This window comes from Trichogramma pretiosum, unplaced genomic scaffold (assembly GCF_000599845.2).
Source record: "Trichogramma pretiosum strain Unisexual culture from Peru unplaced genomic scaffold, Tpre_2.0 scaffold1, whole genome shotgun sequence".
NCBI lineage: Eukaryota > Metazoa > Arthropoda > Insecta > Hymenoptera > Trichogrammatidae > Trichogramma > Trichogramma pretiosum.
Window position 1 is genome coordinate 3,885,647 of NW_019641703.1, and position 15,878 is coordinate 3,901,524.

Genomic DNA, 15,878 nt, shown 5'->3' on the forward strand with positions numbered 1-15,878 from the left:
CAAATTGTCAGAGGCAGGAAACTAGATGTATAATATCAGAGGACAGATCAGAGAGCAAATACCGAGAAATAATACCTATGATATTGATTCTTGGCGGCGAATTTTGACGGGTATAATCAAGAGCCATTCGATTTTAAAGGTACATATATCTCGCTTATCGGACGTTGAACCTATTACTAAAATTGTTATAATAAATGTGATCGTGTTATGTAAAAATAAATAAAAAAATAAAGAATTGCGTATTCTGCATGATAATTGATTTTATTAAAGTCGAACCGTAGATACGTTTATTAAGTATTTATTTCATTAATAAATTCATTTTGTTTTTGTCTACTTATCGACTATCCTCAATATATTAATTAATTAATACCGTATAATTGAATGATACGAAGCGAAATTCGTTTCTCCATCTTGTTTTTTTATTATTATTTTTTTTATTTCTGTCTGTTTCAGTCAATTTTTTCGGGAGCGTAACTCTGTCACAGAGTTGTGTGTGCCGCGGCTGCGTTTCCTCTTTTTTTTTTTTTTTTTTTTTTTTTTTGTTTTTTTTTTTCACTTTGTGAGAGAATAATCATAACGCAAGAAAGCTTTGGGAAAAATGGGGCATAATATAATTCAGATATATAAACCGCAGTTATTGTAAGCACGTCACATTTTTAACGAAAAGCTCGTTCATCATTATCATCGGTTATACGCAAGCAGATTTCCATGTTTTTTTTCCTTCTGTATTCTCTATATTTTTTTTACATGAAACAATTGCATAATCGAACACAAAGTATCCACGTCCATAGGATAATTAAAAATAAAAATTTTTAAAATAATAAAAAAAATAATAATAATAACTGTAAAAATTATTAGAGTCACGCGGGAAGTCACGCAGGTTTGGTCCAGCTTGCAGTAGAAAACCTCTCGCTATTCGCGCGCGCCAAAAACACCTATAGGTCTCTGCTGATTTTGATCAGACAGTCGTTATACATATAATAAATACAAGTTCAACATAGCAGGCCCATTTCAAAAATGTAGCGTTTTCAACGAGCGTTGTTTTTTTTTTTGTTTTCTTGCCTTTTTTCCGGTCTTCAAGTAGAGATAAAAGTTTTCAATAATCGGCCGTCATTCGAAGTCAATCACTTTTTTTTTATTGGTCCAGCTCTACGTAATATTTTATGTATACTTCGCGCAAAACATTGTCACATCGTTTTAAAGACCGTATTGGTTCGCACATGATTGAACATTCCAATCTATCAGAGAAAGAAAAAAGAAAAAAAAAATCAGTCCAAACTCGATTTGTCATTCTAAATTAATAAGTGTATTTACCATCTAAATATTTACATTTGTACATAAAAATGTTTCTTTTTTCTTTTTACATCCTCTTTCTCTCTCTTATTATCTTATGCTCTCTCTTTCTCTGGCTCGCTCGCTTCTCTTCGTTTCTGGATCTTGCCGGGGTATGCGAGAGGCCAAGCGACCACCTCCGCCACAACCTCGGTCACCTCCTTGATCGCGGCCTTCTGTCTTGCGCATCGTCGCGCGTGCTGCACGAGATTGCCTTTCCTGGCGAAGATCCGGCCGCAGTGCTCGCAGATCTGGTCCGGCTGGATCTGGTGCTTCTGATTGACGTGCTTCTGGAGCGCCTCGGACTTGCCGAAAGTCTTTGGGCACTTGTTACAGACGTACACGTCGCCGTCGGAGTGCTGGCTGCGCAGATGGATCCGCAGGTTCTCGGGGCGCCTGAACATTTTGCTGCAGACGTCGCACTTGTGCGGCATGGGCACGTGGCGATCGGCCTTGTGTCGCTCGAGCGTATCCTTTCTCGTGTAGCCGATGCCACAGACTTCGCAATAGAATCTACATACGAAACGGTACAAAGAGACAGCACAAGGACAAATGGTTAAATTATGGTTCACACGCAATTTTAGGGCGCGCACTGAAAAAAATCTTAGGGGTAGATGCAGCAAGAAAGAGAGCAGAAAAAAATTAATCCTTGAAATCATTGAGCTGTCCACTTTTGTTGGGTCTACCCATAAGATTTTTTTCACTGAGGGTAGTCTTCCAGCTAAAAAAGTCAGGCTAATTTCAAACTAAGAAAACAAGCTGCCAATACTCGGCCACTTTTCATCAAGTCGTTTATATAAAAACGTTTTCGAACGTTTGGACAAGTTTTAAAATGATCTAAATATTATACTTGAGATGAATATTATCCAATAATTGTAATTTTTGTTTGAGTGGCTGGATATTGGCGCAAAGTAATTCAAACTATTTTTGTGAATTTAAACAGCTTTGAGGGCAATTTGCAAGTTTTCAATGTCAAAATGAAGAATTTAATTGTTTATCAAAATTTCAGAGATCACTTTTTAGCTGACTGGTTATCGGTACAATCACCATCCTACATTTCATACAGTAATAATTGTATATGCACAAACCTTTGACGAAGATACGGATGATTTCTCGTCTGATGATCGATCAGCTCGAGATTCGAGGGGAAGGTGGATCTGCACTCGGTGCAGGGCAGCTTGCTGTTCGTGAGCGGCGGCGGGAACATCATGGTCGACTTGTAGCTGTAACGCAGCGAGGGCAGAGGGCCGACGGCTCCCTCCAGACTATTGTGCGAGACGTCGTCGCTGCTGGGTGCCGGCGAGGCCAACTCCGACTCGACCGAGTTCAGCAGGAGCGTGTTGACGGTCGACAGGCGTCCCGCGGTGTCGGCTTTGTTGGTCGCCGTACGCAGGTCCGTCATGTCCTCGATCGGGGGTCTGCGGAAAGAAAAATTTTCGACGATTAGGCAAGTTTCCTTAAACGCTCTCAAGTGTCACGTTATGTTTTGTTTATATACTCACAAATGAGTGCTGGTTCTGGGCAGGGCCAGATCCACGGTATCGTCGTCGTCGAAGTCGTAGTCGATGTCGTTTCTGTCGGCGGGCTGACGAACGATCATCTCGCTCAGCATCAGGCTGTCCAAGCGCTCGATGCACTCGGAATTTAAGTCGTCCTCCTCGAGTTGATCGATCCTCCTCTTGCTGCTGTTCTTGATGATGTTGTTGTTGCTGTCGTTGTTGCCGTCGATATTCTTATTGTTGTTGTTGTTGTCGCTGCTCCTGACGACGCTGCGACTCGCCTGGCCGAAGAGGCTGAGGGTCGCGGCGCCCGCCGCCTGGGCCGCCGCGGCCGACTCCGAGGCGGCGCAGCCCCGATTCTGCGACAGCTGCACGCTGCCCTGCATCCGACTGAAGCGCTCGAAGTTGCGCCGCTTGCGGAGCAGTTCCTCGTCCTCGTCCCTGTCCAGGATCATGGTGTCGCTCGAGTCATCGTCGAGCAAGATGGTGTCGTCGCTGATCGCGCTCTCGTCGAGGCGTGACCTCAAATCGCTCGCCGACTGTCCGTACGGCTGGCAGCCGCTCGTGAAGAATATACTGCTCATGTTGCTGTCGGAGAGCAGGGTGGGCGACAGATCCTCCTCCTCCATCCTGTTGTCCCCATGGTCAAAGCTGCTCCCGGTCGAGTTGAAATGATTCATGGCTTTTATCTTGATGTATGTATGTTATGTCGATACATATACAATACACACGGCGGCGCGCTTTATATATGTTACGCGTTATACAGACGCGTATAGTAGTATTAGTAGTAGGCAGAGAGATTCGGAGCCTTCCGGAATTCGCAGGCTTCGCGAGAGAGAGATTCGGTTTTAATGGGTGTAGTATACGCGAGCAGTGGTGCAGCTTCTCTCGTACGTTGAATCTCCGGTAAAAACTGTTATTTTCACACACAAAAATACACTTTGTACAAAGAACAAAACGCACACAGGACACTTATGATGCGATATGACACTTGGCAGAGAGGGGGAGTGGGTAGCTGCTGCTGCACGATGGACACAACACACGATCGTCCCGCGAAACGATCTCACTCGCTGTACGCACTGATCTCACACACACATGATGACGGTGCCTCGAGCGCCTGACACACAACACACGCGCGCGTAATTAATTATACGAAAAGGACAACAGCGGCGCAGACACACACAAACACACAAACACACACGGACACGAGGCACACAGTTCGGAGCGGCACTGGCATTGCTCTCTCGCGCCGCTAAGCGCCTTTGTGCCGTGTTGACATTCGCGGGATAATAGAATTTTAAGGCGCGCAGATTTTTCTGTTTGTTGATCGTTCGATCCCTGGCCTCTGTGTATGTGTGCTGTATGCGTGACGCCCTGCCAGGCATTCGAATTTCTCACTAGATCTAGTTTTTCTTTCGCACGTGACCTCCTCTTTGGCTCCCTAGTTCTTTCGCGGTTCTCAGTTGTTCACGATCGAACGTTCAAAGATTACAAAAACTCTACGAAATGTGAAAAAATATTTAATGAGGTACGGTATAAAATACAATATCAATTATAAGGTTTAAAAGGTTAAAAATTGTACAACCATTCCGGTAACTACATAATAAAATTAAAAAATGAATTATTTTTTATAACATAAATTAATTAATCATTTTCCGATGAAGTTACGCGGAGAAAACTTTAAAATCATCGTGAAGTTCTATAATTTATGCTGACCAGAAGTTCGTATCGAACATTCGCGCCAATGCTATCTGGTCGGGAGAGTAACGTTCAGAAAATACATGGTTTACTTTTTTTGACACAACTTGAGGAGGAACAAAATTGACTAATGATGACAAAACCGTCTTGGGTGGAGGGAACTTGGAGTCGTTCTCAGGCGAAATTGGTTGATTCATAACGTCGATGGTATCCATACGAGATGCGTTAGCGTTGCTGAAAATTTGAAATAATTTTAGAATAGAAAATTTTACTAACTACTTTTAAATATTTACTTACATCACACGGATCGATGTATTTTTGATGAATAGAAACTCCTCAGAATCGATTTCGATGCTTCTCAAGTATCTTCTTATCGTTTCCAAACATTTTTCTTCGACGAAAAACCATTCGCATTCGAAAAAAGATCTGGCCGATTCAACCGTGTTATTGTCTTGTGGTGTTTGTTCTGGATAATTGCACAGTTTGTTATATGCCTCGGTCGCTTTGTGTTCGTCTCCGCGATATATTTTTTCATATTCTTCGTCGTCTTTACCGGGATACAGGAGATATTCTATGCAAACGACGAGCAATACGCCACGATTTATTCGATACAGATTAACCGACTTCAAGTGATCAATTTTAAAAGTGAGAATCGTACGTTTGAACGTTTCTAATTCTGAATCCGTGATAATTCGGCCGACGAATCTCTTCATCCACCCCTGCAGCATATTTGCTAAAACCAACGTATCTTCTAAATGTTCTTCTTCAATAACGTTGAAAATCAAGTATTCTCTTAAGTTTATAATAGCATCTGCGTTATCTTTATCGAAAAAAAATTCTTGATTTATTATAATTGAAGTTTGGAACGTTTCTATTCCCGTTGCGGTAGATGTCCAGTTAGCGATATTAGTCCAACAATCCATTTTATACATATTAACAATTGTCAATAAAACCTGCCAATTTACAAGTGCTCAATGCGTCACTTTTGTTTTTTAGAAAAAACAAATGAAAAAACAAATGAAAAACGAATCTAATTTAGGTTAATTTTCCGCAGGTAACTGTGATTCTGTCCGTTAGACGTTGATCTACTCGACGATCGATCGCTGACGATGACTGCGTAGGTGTGTGTTGGTCTTGCATCAGCGCATCGCAGAAACCCATTGTAAAGAAAATAGAATGCCGTTAACGTCTTATTTTCGATTATAGGCTTGTGGACGTTAGGCAGCGCCCCCAAACTGCCATGCCGTTAACGTCGTTGGGGAAATGTTTTACGCGCCAACGCTACTTTGCGTCGTGTAAGTACGTATGTGTGTGCGTACCCTACAACGATGAGTGAGTTAGTGACATCTAACTTTCCTTGCGTTCTATTGTTTGGTATCGAGATCGGAATGACAAGTATTTCAAGACATCGATACAGTAGATTTTTTCGTAATTTTTATTATTTCGCAGTTCATGAAAATTTAATATTTTTAATCTCTTTTTTTATCGGTAACTTAAAATTGTACAATTCCGATGCAATACGCATCGTTCGGATATAATTAACGAGTGTTTCAGTAGAATCAAATAATTATTTGTTGTATGTATGTACATTAAATTAAAATAAATTAATCGTAGAAATTATTATCAATCTTACAAATAAGTCATGGCATATTAATTTACATTCGTCCTCGAACTCCGCGTACTATATTATTATTATTATGCACTAAATCGGGGGCGCGCATCGCCATGGTCGGTTTTTTGAATTTTTCTCAATTTCATTATTATTAATATAATACATCATTATTATTACGCTCCGAATCGGGGGCGCGCATCGCCATGGTCGGTTTTTTGAATTTTTCTCAATTTTATTATTATTAATATGATACATCATTATTATTACGCTCCGAATCGGGGGCGCGCATCGCCATGGTCGGTTTTTTGAATTTTTCTTAATTTCATTATTATTAATATAATACATTTATCGTTAATGCGACTGTTCCATGTGAGCCAGAAGCAGCTCGTCGGTGTCGAGCAGAATCCCGCAGAGCACACAGAAGCACGTGTAGCCCGAGTCGGCGTGGATCTCGCGCAGATGTACTTTGCACTCCTTGATGCAATCGAAGGTCGGCCGCTGATCGTCGTCCGGACACACGGTGCACGTGTACAGCGTCTTGTTGTTGTCTTGGGGCAGTTTCGTGATTTTGATGCGCCAATTATTCGCTTGAGGGGGCGGCGGCCGGTCCAAGTTCGTTTCAGCAGTTACCGCTGCGGTCACGATGGTGGTGGTGGCGGTGGTCGTGCATAATTCGCCGGCCGCGCTGCGATCCTCGATGACCGTCGACGTCACAGCGACAGATGTATTTTCATCAGAGGTGGTCGATTGTAAATCAGCGAGCTTCACGAGCGAACTCGCGAATACGTACTTGGGCTTCGGCGGTGGTGGCTGGTAGAGTTGACTCGCGGTCCAATCGATGGCGGAGTCGTCCGTAAGGTCGACGACTTCGATCGATCTGTGGATGAAATTTAAATTTTGCATTGACACAGTATACGAACGCACACGTGTATTTTGGGATCGCGTGCACACAGTGTTATGACAACGGAAAAATTGACACTTCAAGAAGAGAGTAACTCGAACGGCGAATCTTTTCTTTCATCGATTCTCGAATAAATCTGTACATACAAGCGATCGTTGCGGCTATGTAAACAGGGCGAATTTTTAGGTTGTCTTTCGTTGCATTTGACTTACTTGCCAGCATCTTTATTCGCTACCATGATGACGCTCCGATGCAGCAATCAATTGTTCGAAAGCTAACGGATTACTCGAGAGAAGAAGAAAATCCAATCCTCGCGGATCGAGTATGAAAAAAGTTTGTTGCGACTTTGAACCGTGATAACGACGTTGTTGTTGGTATGTGTGAACGCTGCCGAGCTGCTGCCCGGCCGGCAGATCGTGTAGTCGGTTAATGCGTTCTGCTCGGGTCGAATTCGAAGAGTAAACGGCAGAGGGCGCCTGCTCACGGACGAGCCTTCGCGCGAGTAAAATCGAGCGCCAAGCACGATAAAACGGAGTCGTTTCGGGAGTATTTTTCAAAGACTTTTTTCCTCTTATTAGTTTGAGTTAATATTTGAGAGGTTTTCATGAAATATTTCTGTTTATAAGGAATTGTAAAATCGTTGTTTTCAATTCAGCATTACGATGTATTTAATAACATCAACTCGAAGACGTCTTTCGAGATCTAAAGTTATAGTCGTCCTTGTCAGGATGCCCAGAGTGAAGAGTCGTTTATCTTCTCGCGTGATTTCGCGCCTTTTGAAGTCATCCATCAGCCTAAGTAACAAATTCGGAGACAAGAATGAGAAAAGCAGGTACCACATTATAATTTAAAATTAATATTTAAATTACAATTATTTGTTGCTTTGTACAAAAGATTTGTATAAGTTTCGCTCTTGTGTCACTCTCGAATTAACACAAAGTACAAGAGATAAATGAATGAGATAAAGACTCGATTTTGGTTTGCATATTTGTCAGTTGTTTTGTTTTCGTTCGGTTTTTTCTATTTAAAACGAATATTGAGTACCGCTAAAAGGGAATATATTTCAGGTCTGAAATAAATGAGAAAAAGAGAATGGACCCAAAAATACATACTTGCATGTCTTTTTATTAAGTCACCGTTAATTATCTTTCATCGAATTTTATTCAAATATATAGTTTAGTAGAAATTATTCGAAAAAGTACATGAATCGAAATTTTCATGCTTTTTCTCATCGCACTGATGATTTATAAACGAAAGTTTATGGTATAGCACAAACGCATCCGTTGCGAGTGCACACGCCGTTTACGCCACCGATGCGTTTGCAATGAGCTACGCAAGCCGCTTTCGTGCAAGCTCCTGAAAAATTAATTTAAAAATGTTTGTAAAATGCGTAATGTGGCAATTGAATTTTCTTCTTCGTCCTTTAATTGATACGTTAGATTAAAATTCGTTACCGTATACAGGTCTGGAGAAAAGGCCTATCAGAACCACGATGAGTAAGGCAAAGAAAGTCAGTAACTTCATTATGACGTGCAAGTGATCAATAAGAGACACCAAAAGTCTTGAACGATGGTAGCGACCAAGCTATTTTATACGATTTTAAAAGGAAAAATTACTGAATTTTTATCATATTGCGACAACAGTAGATTTATCATCACCTTTGTTGTAAATTATCGTTTTATATTTGACTTAGATTTAAAAGAAAGAAGACTCAATTTTCCTTGTACAATCAAAAAAGTATGACTTTATCTTACTCACGATGAAGAGACTTTCTAAGTTCTAAAAAGCGCACATTGAGAGAAAATAATTTTCCATTTTCATATCATGTACTTATAAAATGAATTTTTTTAAAATGGCTAGCAGTTTTCTTTCAGTTTTTACACTGAACATGAGTGAGTAATTATCAATTGTGAATGAAAAGTAATTAATCAAATTGAACTCTTAAAAATGATTATGGGACAATGATTTGGAGAAATAAAAATTGTTCACTTGAATCTTTGATTTATGAAAATTTATTACATAATACTTTTATATCAGAGATATTTCAACCATTCAAGCATTAAAAAAATAGTTTACACGCTATGAAGATAACAAGGCCTCAGATCATCATCATCAGAGACATTTTCTTTTTTACTTTTCTAGGTCCATAATATATCACTTAACATTTTCACAACTATAATTGAGATACACAGGCCTACTTAAAAATATTTAACTGGAATAAAATAATTTAAGAAATTTTACCATCATAACAACTATACTTCATTCCATTTGTGCAAACAACGTGAATATAAATGAAATTTCAAATTATCTTTACGAGTAAATTTTCTATTACAATGATGACAAATGCATTCTCTCTGTGACGAGTGAGAATGTACTAAATGTTTTCGGAGGTATGATTTAGTTTTAAAGCTTTTATCACATATAGCGCATTTTTCTGTGTTTTTCTCATATTTTGGATCACACACTATTAAATGTTTTTTTAAGTTTGCTTTTGTAGAAATAATTTTTTTGCATAAATGGCAAGTTACTTTGCTTTTAAGTTTGTTCGTTACTTCTTTTTTAGTACAGACTTTCATCAGCACATGATATTTTACAGCACTTTTTGTAGCAAATTGCTGTTTACAGTTATCACACTGAAAACTTCTTAATCTTGTATGGGTATTCAAATGGATCTCTAATTGATACTGGTGCTTGAATTTCATTTTACAAATTGTGCAAACATGACGTCTTGCTCTGTGCACATTCCAGATGTGCTTACTCACTAGTCTATGAGTGTCAAATGTTTTATGACAAAGATCACAACTGAATACAACGTTTTTTTTTCTGCAATTTTGTAGGGACTGATTTTTTTTGTGTTTGATCAATTTTGGCTGAGGCTCACCATTTAATATCGATTTAAGGCTTTTTTTATTTATTTTTTCTGATTTTTTTGTAGATGAATCTGATAGCTGGGGCTTATCGTTTAATATTGAGTTAAGACTTTTTGTATCAATTTTTTCTGATTTTTTTGTTGATGATTCTGACAGCTGAGGCTTTTGATTTTTGCTGTCATTGTGCTGAAGGTGCTTTTCATTTTCATGCTTGGTCTTACGACTTGCATGTTTGAATACTTTATCACAAAATCTGCATTTATTTTCTAGTTGAGGCTCTCCATTTAATATCAAGTTACCGTTTATTATCAAGTCACCATTTACAATAAATTTGAGGCTTTTTTCATTTCCTTTTTCCGATTTTATTGTAGATGATTCTGATAGCTGATGATTTTCATTTTTGTAATTATTGCGAACATGCTTTTCATTTTCATGCTTGATCTTACTACCTACATATTTGAATATTCTATCACAAAATCTGCATTTATTTTCTAGCTTAGGCTTACTATTTAATATCAAGTTAAGGCTCTTGTCATTTATTTTTTCTGACTTTGTTGTAGACGATTCGGATAACTGAGGCTTTTCATTTTTATTGTAATTGTGAGGGTGCTTCTCATTTTCATGCTTTATCTTATTACCTACATATACGAAAACTTTATCACAAAATCTGCATCGATTTGCCATCTGAGAATTTACTGTAAAAGCTTTAAAAATATTCCTTACTTTCTCTTGTAATCTGTAAGTCAAAAAGTATTTTATAGTTTATATAGAACGTAAATTGTAGAAAAAATAAAAAGTTATTGCCTACTTACACATTATCTTTTGGCAATAGATCACATTGATACTCTGCATTTTGTTCATTGAATTTATCTTCTGGAATGTTTTGTTCAACTTTTTGATTTTCTAATTTACGTTCATTTCCAGACTCAATCTCAACTGCAGGCAGATCTCTTTCAATTTCAGGAGGTTCTTTTTTGATAAATTGAAAGGGTTTCCTGTCAACTATTACATACGGTACTTTGTTAGCACATGCATTTGTATATCTTGCAAACTTAGCCAGGGCTTGAATCGCCAGGTTGATATCCATGCTGCCGTCCTCTACCCCCATTTTTTTTCGTACAAATTTAGCTTAACAAGTAGACAATTACTCGACGTTCAACTAACTTACAAACATAATGAAATTCATTCATTATTTCGTTGTTACTGACTGTACCAATTAATACTGGCTCTGATTCAATTTTCATCGAGGTTATGAAAATGCTCTATTGCGCAAACTACGGATAACAAAGTTCGCTCTAACTCTCACACAGGCACACACATCGATTCAAATAATGATACGTAACTAGGATTGAACAATTTTACAATTAGTGAGTATTTTCATTGATGAACGAACACATAAAAAATTAAATACGAATTCGACAGTTGCGACACCGAGGTACTTCATGTTGTTATGGTATTATAGCATTCACGTTACATTGCGTACATGCTCGCATGCAGGTACTGCGGCATCGTTTAAAAGTCGGCGAGCCTCCGCCGCCGTCCACGTGTTGGCGGGTGCACCACCATGCAAGCGATAACAAAAGCAAAACACGCGACTCGCGTGCTGCTCGAAACGTCAAAATTCCTGACCGTCATCGAACATCAGGCGTAATCAAACGACTCGATGCTTGGATCGCGAATTTAAACCTCCCAAAGTCGACTAATCACGTAACGTTCTCGATATGTATAAACAGTTATCGAGGTTTTTTTTCGCTGTTGTTTTGTTATTGTTGTTATTATTAACGAGTGGCTTGTCGCGGAGGCGACATTTACGGTCAAGCGAATTCCGAAGAAACGAGCGATTATTCGCGATTCGTTTCGGCTTACGTAAAATACTGTATTCGATCGCAGCCACGTGTAAAATATAAGTTATCGTCTCGATTCGAATAAAAAATATAGGAGACCGATAACAATGTATAAAAAATGTCCCCAACACACAATCAACGGATATCGACACTTTGTCCTTTAAAATGGGATCGGTATTGCCGATCTTTCACTTGAAAAACGATAGATTTCACACACCCACGCAACCAAATCACATCAAACGTCCTCGTCCATCTCGACGATCGACGACGACGACGACGACGACGACGATTCATGCCGATTCCTCTCCGCGCAGGTGGCGCAGTGCCTGGTCAGATCGCATCTCCGGCGAAACTCACGGCCGCACCTGTCGCAGGCGAGTTTATTGACCACGAGGGCGCACGGCTTGTGGCGCTCGTGATACCTGAAACTGTCCTTGCGCTGGAAGCCCTTGCCGCAGCTGGCGCAGGTGTGCTTTGGTTTCTGCTGCTGCTGCAACGCTGCCGATTTTTCGCTGCTGTCGTGACTGATAGCTCGATGCTCCTTGAGATGGTCCTTGCGCGAGTAGGCCTTGTCGCACTGGTCGCACTTGTGGGGCCGGGCGCACGAGCCTTCGGCCCGATGAACCGTGGCCACGTGCCTCTTGAGATTGTCCGGGTCGCGAAAGCTGCGCTGACACTTGTCGCAGACGTGACGGCGCGCGGCGGCCAGCAGCAACCGATCGTCGTCGACGACGCCCTCCTTCTCGTCCTCGTAATTGCCATCGTCGATGGCCTTGGCGCCGTCGTGCTGAATCTTGCGGTGTTTGTTGCGCACGTTCGCCGTAGCGAAGCCCTTGCCGCACACCCGACACACGTACTTGAGCCTGAGGCTCGGATGCGCCAGGGCCAGATGAAACTTGAACTCCGGAAAGGTGGCGAAGTACGAGGCGCAGTCGCAGCGCATGCAGCGATACAATCTACCTCCGATCGCGACGCGAGTATCGTTCGAGTCGCTGCTGGCGATGGTCAACGCCGATGGCGATCGGATCGGTCGCTCGACGCTGCAGATGAACCGATCGCTCCTGGGGTCCTTGTCGCGCTGCTCGCTCGGCGATGATCGTTCGTACGGCGTCCGGACGATCCGCTTGCCGCAGTCGAGCGAGCTGGCCAGTACGAACTTGATTGCCGGGGCCATGCTCGATCAGAAAGCACTGACTGACAGTGGCAAGCAGCTCTATGTGGCGAATTATACTTAAAATACTCGAGCGACGACGACACACGCAGGCCAGTGATTCACTCGAGCAGCTCTCCCATGTATGGCAATGTCTAAAGTAGGCGGCTTTTATCTTCTCGTTAATAATGTTTTAAATCGCGCGTGTGCGTGTTTGTAGAGTCTGTCGTCGTCGTCGTCGTCGTCGTGAGCGCGTGCGAGAGCTAACTAACTAATTTCTATCTATCTGCTGCTGCTGCTGTTGCGCTGAGGCGGATGCCGACGATCTTTGTCGTAGTACCAGCGTGTCACCATCGCTAGCGTCTATCTCTCTCTCTCTCTCTTTCGAGGTGCTGTTGCTGCTCCTCTTGCTGCTACCGCTGCTGTTTTATACCGTGTTTATATATTGCACACACAACACCGACTGCACTTGGTTGGTATATTTGAGCCAGCGCGCGAGAGACGACTGCATGCAGCCGCCAGCCGCAACAGCAGCAGCAGCAACATCAGCTACTACTACTACTTGTTTGTTGCTAAGCTAGAGAGAGAGAGAAAGAGAGACGGAACCCGAGTGGGAGAGCAAAAGAGTGCGAGAGAGATATGTATACATGCAAGTACTACATGACATAGCGCAGAGAGTACAGAAGAGTTTAGCCTCTCGTGAAAGTAAACGGTACCGCCGCGCGCGTATATACGTACTGTAGCGCAGCGTATTTTGTATTATATGCGCGGTGCATGTGTAAGTACTCTATGCACTTCTCTCTCTTTTATACGAGCACCGAGCTGCGTGTTGCTGTGCACGCTCCGGCGGCAAACGAGCCGAGCGACTGTTGCTCCGAAGCGTTGTTTTGCTTTCCTCTCTCTCTCACTCTCTGCACTGTGTAATGTTTCACTGTAGTGCGTTCAGCAGGCAGCGGCTCGTTTTTCCTATCCCGCCGCCGCCGCCATAGTGACTCTTTTGGTGATCGGTAGCGTGTGTCGTAAACACTATATGCACGCACTCGCGCTTGTTTTTCAAATTCGTCGACGCACTCGCGATTCACGCGCTAAACTTTCGCGGGCTTACTTTATTACGAGCCTCGTTAATTTTTTTTGTTATTTAATGTCACTCCTTACGCGTACGTAAGAGTCGTTTCCTCGCCGCCGGCACCGCGCGACACAACTTCATCATTTTTATCGAAATATCGATAAGAGGCAGCGCGCACTGCGTCAGATAAAGACGTTTGTATGCGTAAACCCGATTGCTGCTGCTGCTGCTGCTGCTGCTGCTGTGTACGCTTCCGTCTGTGCGGTCTCTGCGCGTAAACTCTATGCCGCTACTATACCGCAGCCGCACAGACTCGCTCGACACAGCCCGCCGAGCAACTATATACTGAACAGGCGAATATTTTTCATATATATATCGCGCTGCAGCACGGAGCAGCTCCGCCTGTTTGTTGCTATTGCTATATATTCTGACGGCCGTACGCCGCTGAGCGCAGTAGTAGTTTGATTTTTCATGGTATTCGTGCATCGTGGAATATATAGAAGGAGCTGTTGCTGCTGCCGTTGCTACTGCTGTACGGCTGCTTCTTGGCGGACGGGGATCGAGTTTGATGAATCGAGAAAGGATGACCTTGTCTTTGAAACGTGCTCCGACTGCGTTGGGGATATAAAAAAAAAGGAAAAAAAGAGATAGAGAGAGAGAGAGAGAGAGAAGCTATATAGGCGACGCTATTAACGCGTTGATGAAGTATACATAATCTACTATATATAAATGCGGCGCGGTCGCGCGCGCCCGAGAGCTCCGATGCATACATTATATTTCTTTTTTATTATTCCAAACGAGCGTCATATCGTCGCGCGGATCATCGGTATATAAGCTGACGCGCGCGCGCGTTAATGCGAAAATCGCGCGCCTGCGTCTACCTGCATCAATACCACACTCGGTGGCTCGAATCTTTTTTTCGTCGGAGAGCTATATTTTACAAAATCGCAAAGCGCAAGAGCCGATAAAACCTTCGTCGTATCGAGCGAGAAGAGAGAAGAGACAGAGAGTGAGAGAGAGAGAGAGAGAGAAAACGAGAGAAAAGAAAAAAACAATTACGCCACTGGAGCGTACATAATTCGATTATGGAGTGCCTCTGAAGTGCACCGCCGCTATATATTGTCGCTTGCTCGCTTGCTTGCTCGCGCGCCAATATCTCGTTAGAGCCGCATACACAAACACACACATACTGGCCGTTGCTGGAATAAATACACGTATAGGTATATTGCGCAAATGGGATTTGTGTGAGTGCGCGGCGCCCTAATGTGCCAAGGACGCGCGGATCGTTGCGCGATAGAAATTTGTCCACGACAATTCGAGGTGATCGTGCGCGCGAGAAAACACTATGACACATGCACACCCACCCCCGCAAATATCTGATTGTCATTTCATACACGTACAAAAAGTTTCGAGACTCGAAATCGGGCCAATTCACTCGATGTATTTTTCATCTGTGTCAAAAGATAATATTTTTCGATCGAACTCGTGCTGCCTACTTACGATATTATTTATTTTGCCGTCGTATACGTTGTCTTTTTTTTTTGTATCTGCGTCTCTCGTCGAGATATCGCCCACATTATACGTCGCGTTATAGTTTTTCGCGAATCGATCCGTTCGTCATTTGTATTATCGTAACATACGTAACAAAAAAAAATATGGTACAGTTCAAGGTCGAAACTCACGCGAAGAGACACACAGAAACTGAACGACTTTATTAAAAGGTATTATATTTTTCGAGTAACCAATATTTGCCGATATATAGGATTAAACTCGCGCTCGCAACCGATGACGTTGTTGTGCGCGCGTCGCGTCGCGCGTATCGCGTTTCCTTTTATAATAGCCGGTGCATCGGTCGCCTGACGTACACACGCGGGCATGCTCATACAGGCTTTAATTGATCTTCTTC

At 42.1% G+C, this 15,878-nt stretch overlaps 5 protein-coding genes and 1 long non-coding RNA gene across 6 annotated transcripts; all 6 read right to left on the reverse strand.

Moving 5' to 3' along the window:
- Positions 1–242: 242 nt before the first annotated feature.
- On the reverse strand, positions 243–1,357 carry LOC111694457. Its single transcript, XR_002763643.1, has 2 exons — positions 1,315–1,357; positions 243–1,238 (listed from the first exon to the last, which is right to left on the reverse strand). It is a non-coding gene; the product is annotated as an uncharacterized LOC111694457 (long non-coding RNA).
- A 2-nt stretch (positions 1,358–1,359) lies between these two features.
- On the reverse strand, positions 1,360–4,010 carry LOC106654779 (zinc finger protein 888-like). Its single transcript, XM_014374794.2, has 3 exons — positions 2,835–4,010; positions 2,421–2,750; positions 1,360–1,845 (listed from the first exon to the last, which is right to left on the reverse strand). Exons 1-3 carry the CDS (start codon positions 3,509–3,511, stop codon positions 1,389–1,391), a joined length of 1,464 nt encoding a protein of 487 aa, XP_014230280.1. The 5' UTR covers positions 3,512–4,010; the 3' UTR covers positions 1,360–1,388.
- A 453-nt stretch (positions 4,011–4,463) lies between these two features.
- Positions 4,464–5,579, reverse strand: LOC106653493. The gene is made up of 2 exons (XM_023462796.1): positions 4,827–5,579; positions 4,464–4,763 (listed from the first exon to the last, which is right to left on the reverse strand). The coding sequence occupies exons 1-2, from the start codon at positions 5,459–5,461 to the stop codon at positions 4,538–4,540; spliced, it is 861 nt and encodes a 286-aa protein (XP_023318564.1). The 5' UTR covers positions 5,462–5,579; the 3' UTR covers positions 4,464–4,537.
- A 394-nt stretch (positions 5,580–5,973) lies between these two features.
- LOC106655566 lies at positions 5,974–7,453 on the reverse strand. Its single transcript, XM_014376029.2, has 2 exons — positions 7,255–7,453; positions 5,974–7,018 (listed from the first exon to the last, which is right to left on the reverse strand). Exons 1-2 carry the CDS (start codon positions 7,278–7,280, stop codon positions 6,493–6,495), a joined length of 552 nt encoding a protein of 183 aa, XP_014231515.1. The 5' UTR covers positions 7,281–7,453; the 3' UTR covers positions 5,974–6,492.
- Positions 7,454–9,073: 1,620 nt separating this feature from the next.
- LOC106656348 (PR domain zinc finger protein 5-like) lies at positions 9,074–11,625 on the reverse strand. Its single transcript, XM_014377294.2, has 2 exons — positions 10,725–11,625; positions 9,074–10,648 (listed from the first exon to the last, which is right to left on the reverse strand). Exons 1-2 carry the CDS (start codon positions 11,018–11,020, stop codon positions 9,295–9,297), a joined length of 1,650 nt encoding a protein of 549 aa, XP_014232780.1. The 5' UTR covers positions 11,021–11,625; the 3' UTR covers positions 9,074–9,294.
- Positions 11,626–11,991: 366 nt separating this feature from the next.
- LOC106653503 (zinc finger protein 141-like) lies at positions 11,992–12,930 on the reverse strand. Its single transcript, XM_014372962.1, has one exon. The coding sequence runs from the start codon at positions 12,928–12,930 to the stop codon at positions 11,992–11,994; it is 939 nt and encodes a 312-aa protein (XP_014228448.1).
- Between the last annotated feature and the right edge of the window lie 2,948 nt (positions 12,931–15,878).

What these genes read in the sequence shown, in the direction of transcription:
- LOC106654779 (XM_014374794.2), bottom strand. Translation starts at nt 3,511, where the DNA reads ATGAATCATTTCAACTCGACCGGGAGCAGCTTTGACCATGGGGACAAC. An exon ending in CCCAGAACCAGCACTCATTT is followed by an intron (nt 2,751 to 2,834) that starts GTGAGTATATAA and finishes TTCTTTCCGCAG; the next exon opens with ACCCCCGATCGAGGACATGA. An exon ending in CATCCGTATCTTCGTCAAAG is followed by an intron (nt 1,846 to 2,420) that starts GTTTGTGCATAT and finishes TTTCGTATGTAG; the next exon opens with ATTCTATTGCGAAGTCTGTG.
- LOC106653493 (XM_023462796.1), bottom strand. Translation starts at nt 5,461, where the DNA reads ATGTATAAAATGGATTGTTGGACTAATATCGCTAACTGGACATCTACC. An exon ending in AATACATCGATCCGTGTGAT is followed by an intron (nt 4,764 to 4,826) that starts GTAAGTAAATAT and finishes TCAAATTTTCAG; the next exon opens with CAACGCTAACGCATCTCGTA.
- LOC106655566 (XM_014376029.2), bottom strand. Translation starts at nt 7,280, where the DNA reads ATGGTAGCGAATAAAGATGCTGGCAA. An exon ending in GCGAATAAAGATGCTGGCAA is followed by an intron (nt 7,019 to 7,254) that starts GTAAGTCAAATG and finishes TTTCATCCACAG; the next exon opens with ATCGATCGAAGTCGTCGACC.
- LOC106656348 (XM_014377294.2), bottom strand. Translation starts at nt 11,020, where the DNA reads ATGGGGGTAGAGGACGGCAGCATGGATATCAACCTGGCGATTCAAGCC. An exon ending in CTATTGCCAAAAGATAATGT is followed by an intron (nt 10,649 to 10,724) that starts GTAAGTAGGCAA and finishes TTTGACTTACAG; the next exon opens with ATTACAAGAGAAAGTAAGGA.
- LOC106653503 (XM_014372962.1), bottom strand. Translation starts at nt 12,930, where the DNA reads ATGGCCCCGGCAATCAAGTTCGTACTGGCCAGCTCGCTCGACTGCGGC.